Genomic DNA, 12,900 nt, shown 5'->3' with positions numbered 1-12,900 from the left:
GCAACAGCAAGACCACGAAGGAGACGACCTCTGCTAGTATGTGCATGACACGCAGAAGCAGCATGACCACCAAGAAGAAGACCTCTGGTAGTACTTGCATGACACTCAGCAGCAGCATGACCACCAAGAAGAAGACCTCTGGTAGTACATGCATGACATGCAGCAGGATAACCACCAATAAGGAGACCTCTGGTAGTACATGCATGACACTCAGCAGCAGCATGACCACCAAGAAGAAGACCTCTGGTAGTATGTGCATGACAGGCAGCAGCAGCGTGACCACCAAGAAGACATCTGGTAGTACATGCATGACACGCAGCAGCAACAAGACCACCAAGAAGAAGACCTCTGGAAGTACATGCATGACACGCAGAAGCATGAACACCAAGAAGAAGACCTCTATTGGTACATGCATGACATGCAGCAGCAACATGACAACCAAGAAGAAGACCTCTGGTGGTACGTGCATTACATGCAGCATGACCAGCCTGAAGGCTGTGAGATGTAGAGAGGAGATGACGAGGCACTATCAGCTGCTCCCATGGTGGCGTACGCGCTTTTCTTCATCTTGGAGCCCCTTGAACCCTCATGAGAACAAAGACGAGAGTATGGCCGGAAGCCGGGTGTATTTGGGTCTTTATTTTGGTACCCGGTTATGGCTATGCTGGTGCTAATGGAAGAACCACGTTAGCAATAGGATGCAAGACAAATACCTCAGGACCAACATGCTACATATGTGTGCATGCAGGCTGACGGCATCCAGACACAGAAGACTTGATAGCACTGTATACATGTGAGACAAGCGACCTCCAACAGTAAGAAACACAGTCAGTAGGAAACCTCTCGTCTGCATCATCGGCTGCTTATTGTTGGCTTAGTAACCTCAAAATAAAAACAACCATTTACAATCTGTGACTCAAAAGGTCATCGTGACACAGAAATTAAAGTAGACCCCAAAACAGACCTAACGCAATCACTGCTATGAGGATGCCAAAGAAATATCATTAAAATGTCATTCAAAAGGTGATTTCAGAAACGAGCTGAACAAAAGGCCTGTGTACACAAAGGCACACATCATTAGCTGAGAGCACAAGAATCAATAACACACAGTGGCACAGAGGGACTGACGAAGAATCGGAGGATAAATCACAACGCGGGGAGTAGTTCACTTGTACTCTGCCCTGTATGAAAAATGAGCTAAATCCGGCCCAAGGGGAGTCACAGAACAGCAGTTTGGAGGCGCCCGCTTTACAATGGCCTCTGCCAGTCCTGATCCGTTTTTATGGATTTACATTAATATGCTAAAAAGTCCAATGAACTGAGACTGAGCTTCACAAAACAGACCACGCTGGCCTGATTTGATTGCATGTTGTCATCTTTTGTTATGCAGAAATAAGCTGTGTAACCAAAGCACTGTGAATCGATTGACGTTTTTTTTTAAAAAATGTACAATTCTTTTAAATTGAGTGTAACTATCTACAGCACCTTGTTATGGTTTTAAATAACTAAAACAATAAAGAACCTTTGGATTTGATTATTTGATTTTGAGTTGGCGTGTACTATCCCCTCCTCGGTAGGAATCCATCCTCTCCGGTCTAGGCCTGCAGCCCCTTTCAGGCCTCCATCCAGCTCTCCATGTTCAGCCCCCCCAGAGGCTGCACTCGAGGGGGGGGGGGGGGGGGTGCACGCCTGCTGCTCTCGCGTGCACTGGCTCCACGAACCACACGTGCACGCGAAGAGGGGGGCGCGCATTTCAGAAGGCTCTGAACCCATGTCACCCACGGGAGCGCACTTACACATGCGAGTTGTACAGGGCACCTACATGCCAGTCCTCAGCTGATCTTCCCATTCCAGGGTGTGGAGTGGGAAGCTCCCACCGTCCATGGTTCCTGTGGGGTGAACCAACGGGTGTGTGCGAGGCGCAAAAAGATCCTATGTCTCAGGATTGCATCGAAAACCCTCCTACAATCTGCAGATACTCTGGACTACTGTGGGAGAAGGGCCCTACATCTGTCTGTGGATGGGGCATGCGCAGAGTCTGCACCTGCCACTTTCCTACAAGGTTACCTCCTGGCAGGATTTTAGGTTATTTTATTTTCTAAAAAATAAACCTAAAAAATAAAGAAATCAGCTAAATAGTATTTGAGAGCTGTCTAATTTCTGATGTCACTTGAAATTGCAGTCGCTCGCATCACACTAAATACATAACATTATATCTCGAGATTAGAAGCGATTGCCCTTTTCATGCCCCCTCCTAATTGTGATTCGGAATGGATTGCAAAACCCACTTTTTGAGTCAAGAACCCTTTTTTTGACAGCAAAATTGGTTAGAACTTGCACCTAACTCTTTGCATTTGCAAACCCTCTGATTTTGCAAGTCGCAGAGTTTGCAAATGCTCAAGTATTTAGTACATTGGGCCCCAGGTCCGTAATGTTCCAACAACTTTTACTATAGAAAGACTGACTCAGACCCAGCCCTATGGAGCCATGATGTGGGGAGAAAGGGATAGATTCACCTACTGTTCAGGGCTTGGAGGGGGCAGGGAAGGTTTTTAGTTCTCGGGGTGGAAGGGGTTGGTTTTAGGAGAGAGGGAGGTAGTTTTAGGTCTCCCGGCAGGGTCTTGGGGTGTCGTTTTAGGGCTCTGGGTGGGGGGCAGGGATTGGGGTAATTGTTTGGGCTTTGAAAGATGTTTTAGGGCTCAGGGCGGGGGACTGGGGTGGGGGGGGGATTCACTTCAATGATAAGTTTTAACCATGCATATGTCTTTTGCCATACATGCCTTAACAATGCATATTTAGTTGTAAAGACATATGTGTGGTAAAGGCATATGAAGGGCTTTAAGTGGGATGAAAAACGGGGGGGGGGGGGGGTCTCTCAAAGGGGCGTGGCCAGTGTAATTATGGGCGTGGCTTTAAAACACTTGTACAAAAAATCTGTTTAGCATAGTGTGCCGCCCGACTTGTATTATGCTGTTTCTGTCATTGCATCCAGGAATATGATACAACAAGTAACATCATATTTACAACAAGTAAGTACTATTTGCTTTGTCAATGGTTATTAGTTGCATAAGATAAATAAGCTGCAACTTGTACATATAATATTGAAAAAGCTTCCAATTAAAGCCCTGGTGACCCTACCACAATGTTGCTGCTCTTTCAAAAAGAGACGGGATATCCATAAAGAAAATGACTCTTTAAAGGATTTCCCTTCCCCCAAAACGCTCACTTGGCATGACGTCATGCCGTAACTTCTCCGCTAGTGAGAAGTGAGGGCAGGCAACATCGATGTGCTTGCTGTTTCGAAACGGGTCTCTATCGGCTGTTTTGCACCCTGGCACTTTTTTCCAGACTACAGTGACAGCTACTGTCACTGCAGTCCGGAAAAAAACGGACCACCTGTGCCAGGGCTCAAAACAGAGCCCGATAGAGACCCGTTTCGAGGTCCCCTTTAAAAAACTGCAGGAACTCGGACCCGGTGAGACCCGGCCCACTTAAAGCCCTGGGCATATGCGTGGTTAAGACCGCATCGAACCAGCATGCGTGGTAATCGCAGGCGTGATTCCGTCACACAACCTTCCCTGAGTCACGATGGAAGCAACGCCCACGAGGGATTAAAGCTTCTTTCCATCTTACGTCACATTGGACTGACCGGAGGGTCTGTGGTTTAATTTACTTTGATGAATGTTGATTTCTCATGGGCTCTGTTATAAGTCAATAACGTATCGTTTTATCCTTGCAGGTGGAGCCAATGTTGTTTCGACGCCGCCGCCCTTGGCCAGCGTCGCCGGCACTAGCGGAAGCCCCATGGTAAGATGTTGGCCAACCCCTGCATATAGAAATAAAAACAGTTCAGGCTTGCAGAGACCAGAGCTCCTGGCTGAGTCAAGGCTTGCTCGTGTTGTAGGGGAGCAACACCTGCCATGGTTTTTTAATGTTGGACGTTTTTTTAAGTCTTTGGATGCTACAGTTGAGGGTTTGTTTAAATTCAATGTTTATCTTCTATTCATATTGAAATAATGTGTTTATCTGTATTTGGAAACGAAGTAAAAGATACGATTATTAAACAGAAAAATAAAATACATTTGACTTCGAAGCCTGTGTGACGGAGCACAAGGGTATGAAACATTCGTGAAAGTGCCTTCTTTATAATCTTTTTTAAAACTTCACTATACCAAATGAGCGAATTTTGACTTGAAAAATTAGAGGGGTAAAAAATCCTGCAAAACCAACGTTTTGAAGAAGAAAAAACCTTTAACTTGCATTTTTCAGGGTGAACCCCGCAAAACTGTTATTTTGTGAAAGTAAGACACTTTGCTAGTTTGTGAAATTGCGAAATGTACTACCTGCGTAAAATCGCACCATGGCATTCTAATTTTACGCACATCTAATATAATAAACTAATGGAGGGGGCCCCATGCAGATTCGGATACTGAGTTCATATTTTGCCTTTTTTTTAAATTTTGCTTTTATCCGATTTAAGTCACCGAAATGGTGATACCAATGTGAATTTCAACGAATCCGTAAGAACTTAAATTTGCAAGGAACTGAACATGCATGCACGTGACCTCTCCTTACTGAGAGAAGCCATGTGACCGACCTGGTTGGCCCAGTGGTTCTCGTCTGTGACTTGTGTCCACTGCTGGCAGCCTCATCTGCAGGACTGTGTCCAGTTTTCAGCTCCTCGGCTAAGCGCCTGGATACCCTCTCGTGTGATTCGTGTGCTATACAAATCAGCATAACATAACATCACATAGCATCACATAACATCACATCACATCACATCCGAGTGTTGTTTCCAGGTTGAAGTATTTCTTAGTTATTGCACACAGTTGTGGAAGCCGCATCAGTGTGTCCTGTAGCTTGAGGTGTCTGAATCCCGGCAGGGCCATGTCATGCTTTCATTCACCTGGAGGTCGGTAAATTGAGTATAAATTGGGTAATAATAAGGCGTCTTATTTAAAGTGGTTAGGACTAAGGTTCTAAGTGCTAGAGCAAGTCCTGGTGCCACGTCCCTCTGTGGCCGACGTAATCATGAGCGGAAAATCCGTTACGCTCGCGGATTTCGCTGATTTTCGGTAAATCCGCGATCCGCGAACTCCCGAGATTTTACTGAAAATCCGCGAGATCCGCGAGCGGCGGATTTCGAGGGCAAAAGTTCAAGCCTGTTGAACTTTGAACTATTTTAGGATGGAGCCGGCAAGCTGCCAGCGCCATCCTAAAATAGTTACTAAGTTAGCTTCAACAGGAAGCACTAATAGATAAAATAAAGCAGGTGCTCGAGCACCTGCTTTATTTGATCTATTAGTGCTTCCTGATGAAGCTAATTTAGTAACTATTTTAGGATGGTGCTGGCAGCTTGCCGGTGCCATCCTAAAATAGTTAGTTAGGATGATGTGTGTTTTGTCGAGGCTGGGTAGGTGTGGGTTCTCCCCATATCTATCGTCGAAAATTAGCTATGATGCTTGTCATAATTGACTTTCACTAGCTCAATCCCTGTGCAGTTCCTGTGACCACGAGCTTCTCTGATCCGTGCCTGTCCTTTTATACACACAAGAGGCATGTGAACTCGCATATAAGCCCCGTCCGTTTGGCACCTCCCCACCCACTAGTGGTGTGTGCACCGTCTTCGCGCCCTTTACCCACTTGATGGACAGCTCACTCGAAGGACCTCGGCGCTCTTTGGTGTGATGGCAAAGTTAATCAGCCCCCCCAAAAATGTGTGTTTTGTCGAGGCTGGGTAGGTGTGCGCTCTCCCCATATCTATCGTCGAAAATTAGCTATGATGCTTGATGGAGGCCTTTGCATAATTGACTTTCACGAGCTCAATCCCTGTGCAGTTCCTGTGACCACGAGCTTCTCTGATCCGTGCCTGTCCTTTTATGCACACAAGAGGCATGTGAACTCGCATATAAGCCTCGCCCGTTTGGCCCTGCCCCTCACACTAGCGATGTGCACCGTTTCCCCTCCCGGCCATTCCCCACACAATCCGCAAAATCCGCAAATTTGCGGATTGCGAATTCGCAAAATTCACAAATTCGCGAACTGCGAATTCGTAAAATTTGCCCATGCCTAGGGCCGTCCTCCTGTCCAGCTCGCCCACAGTCCGTTACTCTCTGCTGCCTTTGGTTTGTTCCTCCTCTGCTCATTTTTCGTCCTCTTCTCCGCTAGCTCCAACCCTTTATTTTGCCTCTTTCTGCTTGTTTCTGACTTTTATTCTGCCTCTTTTTGCTCGTTTCTGACCTTTATTCGACCTCTTTCTGCTAGTTTCTGATCTTTATGCTGCCTCTATCTGCTCATTTCTGATATTTATTCTAACACTTTCTGCTAGTTTCTGACCTTTATGCTACCTCTTTCTGCTAGTCTCTGACCTTTATTCAGCCTCTTTTTGCCAGTTTCTGACCTTAATTTTGCCTCTTTCTGCTCACTCCTGCCCTCTATTGTGCCTCTTTCTGCTAGTTTCTGACCTTTATTCAGCCTCTTTCTGCTAGTTTATGACTCTTATTCAGCCTCTTTCTGCTAGTTTCTGTCCTTTATTCTGCCTCTTTCTGCAAGTTTCTGGTGGTTAATCTGCCTCTTTCTGCTAGTTTCTGACCTTTATTCTGCCTCTTTCTGCAAGTTTCTGGTCTTTATTCTGCCTCTTTCTGCTAGTTTCTGACCTTTATTCGACCTCTTTCTGCTCGTTTCTGACCTTTATGCTGCCTCTTTCTGCTAGTTTCTGACCTTTATTCTGCCTCTTTCTGCAAGTTTCTGGTCTTTATTCTGCCTCTTTCTGCTAGTTTCTGATCTTTATGCTGCCTCTTTTTGCTAGTTTCTGACCTTTATGCTGCCTCTTTCTGCTAGTTTCTGACCTTTATGCTGCCTCTTTCTGCTAGTTTCTGACCTTTCTTCGACCTCTTTCTGCTAGTTTCTGATCTTTATGTTGCCTCTTTCTGCTCATTTCTGATATTTATTCCAGCACTTTCTGCTAGTTTCTGACCTTTATTCTACCTCTTTCTGCTCGTTTCTGACATTTATTCGACCTCTTTCTGCTAGCTTCTGACCTTTATTCTGCCTCTTTCTGCTAGTTTCTGATCTTTATGCTGCCTCTTTCTGCTCATTTCTGATATTTATTTTAGCACTTTCTGCTAGTTTCTGATCTTTATGCTACCTCTTTCTGCTCATTTCTGATATTTATTCTAGCACTTTCTCCTAGTTTCTGACCTTTATTCTACCTCTTTCTGCTCGTTTCTGACCTTTATTCGACCTCTTTCTGCTAGTTTCTGACCTTTATGCTGCCTCTTTATGCTTGTTTCTGATCTTTATTCTACCTCTTTCTGCTAGTTTCTGACCTTTATTCTACCTCTTTCTGCTTGTTTCTGATCTTTATTTTACATCTTTCTGCTAGTTTCTGACCTTTTTCTACCTCTTTCTGCTCGTTTCTGACCTTTATTCGACCTCTTTCTGCTAGCTTCTGACCTTTATTCTGCCTCTTTTTGCTTGTTTCTGACCTTTATTCTGCCTCTTTCTGCTAGTTTCTGACCTATATTCTGCCTCTTTCTGCTAGTTTCTGACCTATATTCTGCCTCTTTCTGCTCATTTCTGACCTTTATTTTGCCTCTTTCTGGTAGTTTTTGACCTTCATTCTGCCTCTTTATGCTCGTTTCTGACCTTTATTCTGCCTCTTTCTGCTAGTTTATGACCTTTATTCTCCCTCTTTCTGCTAGTTTCTGACCTTCATTCTACCTCTTTATGCTCATTTCTGACCGTTATTTTGACTGTTTCTGCTAATTTCTCACCTTTATTCTGAAGTCGCATCCACAGCACCCAGATACCCCTATGGGTGGTGGTGCTGCACTATAAAAATACTGATTGATTGATTGATTCTCATCATACGCAGCCCCCTCTGAAGTATTGCTTCCTCTTTTTGGGACCACTCCAGGGGTACTCACTCCAGAAATAGAGGATACAGTTAAGAAATAAATGTTGTTTTGCCGGCAGTGCAGCCGCTGAGGCCACAGTGGCGTATGGTTCAAACTCCTGCGCAGAGATGCCCACAAGTTCAGTTCTCTCCCTCTGTCTACTTTACTCCTCTGGAAACATTCCAGAAGGGAGTAAACTGAAAACAAGATAGGCCCTGGAGTCTGGAGCACCAGTGCATGTGTGCTCACCAAGACCAGTGTGCCCGTGAGGGAGAGGAGCGTGTTGGAGGGAGCGAGACCCTGAAGGGTGCCCAGACGTGTGAGTGAGACATCTGGAGTGGGTGATGAAGACAGGGCCATAGGGCAGAGGTCAAGACAGGGTTGGATTGGGATCAAAAATAGACCCGAGCACTCTAAAGAAAAAGTGGGCCACGTTTGTGGATTGTACCTGTTCACAAAAAACTGCTTCAGTGTTTTGAGTATAATGAAAAGAAGGAGGGGACTTCTCTAAAAGAGGCATGCTTTCTTATCTTCACTGAGATAATAAAAAAAATCCAAATGTTGCCGGAAGTCTTTGAGCGTGGATTAGTTCACAGTGTGGAACCACACCTGAAAATAGGCGGGGCCACTTCTGCTCAGCCCCCTGTCCCTGCTCAATCTGCAGAAATTAATGGGCCGGCCCAGCGAGAGGCTGGGAATGACACCTCCACCCCATTGGTAAAAGGGCGGTCCATCTGCACTTGGGAAGGCCGCTCACGTCCCCCCTGTGCACCAGCAGCATCTGAACAGCACAGACATGCCTAAATCGGCCACCATGCTGGTCACAAAAGCGGTCTACAGCTGCCACTGAGATACCGGACCATTGCCCGAGGGCCCGCCTTACTAATCCGACTGTGGGTGAAGCTGCAGCTGATGGTGGTGTTGGTGGAATGGAGATTGGATGGGAATGTTGAATAAAGGAAAGCATAGGAAGACATAAAGGAAAGACAGTGAATGCACCGATAATTCTCCAGAAAAAGTGTAGGATGTAAAATTAAGTGATCTCAAAGTGCCCTTAGACAGACCGTTGAGAGCAGCGCCGCAGGGTAAACTAGAGGGAAGTAAAGTTGAGGACCACATGATATAGCAGGAGATGGCAGGGCAAGGGAAGGGCAGGCTTGATGTTCTTTGAAGTTGCTGGCTGACATGTCTTTTGTTCCTTCTGTCTTAGGTGCCCACTAATGCCTACCACCACATCATCATGAACCTGACAGAGGAGAAAGGAGCCTTCTTGCACCCAGGATATCTGGAGAAAATGTCGCTCAACTTACCCAAAAGACCAATGCCCGAAGAGATTGCCTCCAACCTCTCCAGGGTACTTGCGTATACACCTTCTGATCCTTCAGGTGTGGTGGGAGGGGGTGATGGTCCATGCTTGTGTGTGATATCAATGCGTAGCGGGATGTCTATAGCACTTGGCCACTCCCAAGAGTGCCCCAGCGCTAATTGGAAAATAAAAGGGCACAAAGGGACAGGTTAAAGAGTGAAAAGCCAGGTCTTAAGTTGTTTTCTAAAAGGCTGCTTGTTTTTTGGTGTAGTTCAGCAGCCATTCTGTTTCAAGCTTTAAGATCCAAGAGGGAGAAGGATACGCCTCTGGTTTTTGCTCGCCTAACCGTTGGAACTTTAGTGAAGTGGCCAAGGGATGAGCCAGAGGGGGGACACAATTGAATCCTGGTGGACAGATATCCAGGTCTAGGCAGGTTCAGCACCCTGTGCATGAGGCTCAAGGTCTTAAACAGGATCCTTTTTTTTAACAGGAAACCAAAGCAGGTTCTTCAGATGAGACAAGATCGAAGCTCGCCTCTGGGATTTAAGAGCCAGGTGGCCTGCTGTGTTCTGGACGGTTTGTGGTTTCCGCAGCAGGTGCTGTGGGAGTCCCGTATAAAGGGCATTGGCATAATCCAATCTGGACATCACCAGGGCCAGTAGAATGGTCATCCTTGTGGGCAGATATGGTGGTCTGTATATAACAGGAGCACGGCAGAGAGGGCAAAGGCCTCGTGCCTGATATGCTTTTCCAGCTCCAGTGTCGAGGGGTGGGATGTCATGTAAAGCAACGAAGAAAGGTGCGGATGGAGCAGAACCTGAGTCACACGGTGGCACAACACTTGAGCACTGTTAGTGCCAATCACTGAAAAGTTTTCACAAGTCAGGTACAGATCAGGGAGCAGAAAGCAAGATAGGGCTCTAGAAATACATGTAACAGAACATAACACAGAGAGAAGTAGCTGATGCCTAATGCACAGGGATCTTGCACGAATGCTGCACGTGTTGTACCTGGTCTGTGTTTGTGACGAAAAACATTCCTGGCACCTGTCTTGTAACTGTTCTTGCACTGACGTTTCACATGTTATACCTGTTTGTGTGTGAGGCAGCACATACTAGTGCCACCTGACCTGTGACTGTTCTTTGTGTTAGTGGAAGCTTGCACTGCTTCACATGTTGTGTATGTGCTGTGTTTGTGATGAAGCGGTACAAAAGGGGGTGGTGATGGACGGAGCATCTGAACCAATCAAACACTCACACCCAGTCAACAGATCTGGGCTTGATCCATCACCGTTCTTTAGCCCACTCTGCCTCCCCAGTTCAGACATGGCTATATGCAAATCAGTCTGACCCTGTGCCTCATGGGAACAGTCCAGCCCGAACTTATGAAGAACACTCCTGTCACCTGTCCTTAGGGTTAGTGGAAGCTTGCAATGCTTCACATGTTGTGTATGTTCTGCGCTTGTGATGAAGAACACTCCTGCCACCTGTCCTGTGGCTGTCCTTTGTGCTAGGGGAAGCTTGCACCGCATCTGCACATGCAGAGGGTGTGTTTGTGATGAAGAACCCTCCTGTTGCCTGTCCTGTGACTGTCCTTAGGGGTAGAGGAAACCTGCACTGATTCACATGTTGTGCATGTTCTGTGTTTGTGATGAAGCGGTACAAAAGGGGGTGGTGATGGACGGAGCATCTGAACCAATCAAACACTCACACCCAGTCAACAGATCTGGGTTTGACCCATCACCGTTCTTTAGCCCACTCTGCCAGCCCAGTTCAGACATGGTCATATGCAAATCAGTCTGACCCTGTGCCTCATGGGAACAGTGCAGTCCGAACTGCCAAGCCATGCCTTCCCTGGACCGGATTCAAGCTTCCTAGGACCGGTTTCTGGCATTCCAGCCGTCTTCAGCCCGGCTTGCTTGAATCCAGTGGCAAAGTGAGCAAGGGACTCACGTCTGAGCAGACCCTGCCAACTTCTGGAGAACAAAGCGGTGCAAAATGGGGTGGTGATGGACGGAGCATCTGAACCAATCAAACACTCACACCCAGTCAACAGATCTGGGTTTAATCCATCACCGTTCTTTAGCCCACTCTGCCACCCCAGTTCAGACATGGCCATATGCAAATCAATCTGAGCCTGTGCCTCATGGGAACAGTTCACCCGGAACTGCCACCCCATGCCTTCCCTAGACCGGAAACAAGCTTCCTAGGACCGGTTTCTGGCATTACAGCTGTTTTCAGCCAGGCTTGCTTGAATCCAGTGGCAAAGTGACCAAGGGACTCACGTCTGAGCATACCCTGCCACACCTATGGCGGCCAAAAACGGTTCAAAAGGGGGTGGTGATGGACGGAGCATCTGAACCAATCAAACACTCACACCCAGTCAACAGATCTGGGTTTAATCCATCACCGTTCTTTAGGCCACTCTGCCACCCCAGTTCAGACATGGCCATATGCAAATCAGTCTGACCCTGTGCCTCATGGGAACAGTCCAGCCCGAACTGATGAAGAACACTCCTGTCACCTGTCCTTAGGGTTAGAGGAAGCTTGCACTGCTTCACATGCTATGTATGTGCTGTGTTTGTGATGAAGAACACTCATGTTGCCTGTCCTGTGACTGTTCTTGGTGTTAGAGGAAGCTTGCACCGCTGCTGCACGTGCAGAGGGTGTGTTTGTGATGAAGAACCCTCCTGTTGCCTGTCCTGTGACTGTCCTTAGGGGTAGAGGAAGCTTGCACTGCTCCACATGTTCTGTATGTGCTGTGTTTGTGAGGCTATCTTTCCATCTTTCTAGGGTTTGTGACGTCCTGTTTTTTTGTATCTAGGTGTTCCTCGAGACCGTCGGAGAAATGCTCGAATTGGCAGAATGGGCTGACGTGTCACAGGTAAGATCAGGTATTATACATTTGCAAAACATTACCTTATGATCCCAAGGTCAGCAAAGAATTGCTGTTCCGTGCTCAATTTTTAAAAAACATAAGTGCCAGGGCACCTAACAGGAGGCCACTGCGGCTTGCACCACACATTGCCCCTGCCATGCTGCTAATGATAGTAACAACACAACTCTTAACCATCACACTCCTACAAGTGTGACAATTCATGCTATTCCAGGCCCCAAAGCTATAAGAACGGCTTATGTGTCAGGTATTAGTCATTGTTAATGTACATTGAATTATTAAACAACTGTTGTTGTTGTCATACCTAAATTAGGCAGACAGCCCCACCATGTGGCAGACTGTCATAAGGACTGGTACTAATGATTAAGAGCTGGTGCCGAGCACCCGAAACCACCAGCTCAAATTAAGCACTGGCCTGCAGCCTAGTGGAGTTAGAAATTTAAGAAGCCCTAATCGGGTATTCAAAAACATGCTTCCTCTGGGCTTTATCTCTACCCAGTTAGAGATCCTTGACTTCACTGGATTTGTCCGGGTAGAAGTGCCCCCATCCCAGTTCAAAGAGATGGGCAAGTAGCTTTTAGGTCTCACGTGGCGTTGCAGCGCAAAACGCTGCTCTGCCTCCGCGAGAGATTTTGTAATTTCTATTCACTTTAAAGTGAAAGTGCAATGCAAAAATAAACAGTGCTGCCTTCCCGCAATGGTGAGCGCTTGTTTTTTGGTGGTGTGGAGGAGATGATTGCCACACTAATGCTTTGGTTTACGGACTCAGCTTTATATCCATTTAACACACTCCCCGCTTTA

The 12,900-nt window shown here is 46.6% G+C and overlaps 1 protein-coding gene across 1 annotated transcript in view; it reads left to right on the top strand.

The window, feature by feature from the left end:
- The window catches only part of LOC147665042 (adhesion G protein-coupled receptor D1-like), a 200,240-nt gene extending 187,567 nt beyond the window's left edge, over positions 1 to 12,673 (top strand). The window contains exons 8-11 of the mRNA XM_086949798.1: positions 3,740 to 3,807; positions 9,109 to 9,252; positions 12,028 to 12,087; positions 12,599 to 12,673. Coding sequence (XP_086805924.1) covers positions 3,740 to 3,807; positions 9,109 to 9,252; positions 12,028 to 12,087; positions 12,599 to 12,673 — 347 coding nt within the window. The remainder of the gene's footprint in view (positions 1 to 3,739; positions 3,808 to 9,108; positions 9,253 to 12,027; positions 12,088 to 12,598) is intronic.
- Positions 12,674 to 12,900: the final 227 nt, after the last annotated feature.

The sequence above is a fragment of the Lissotriton vulgaris genome, unplaced genomic scaffold (assembly GCF_964263255.1).
Source record: "Lissotriton vulgaris unplaced genomic scaffold, aLisVul1.2 SCAFFOLD_3308, whole genome shotgun sequence".
Lineage (NCBI taxonomy): Eukaryota > Metazoa > Chordata > Amphibia > Caudata > Salamandridae > Lissotriton > Lissotriton vulgaris.
The sequence above is the reverse complement of the archived record's forward strand: the minus strand, read 5'-3'. Positions and strand labels throughout refer to the sequence as shown.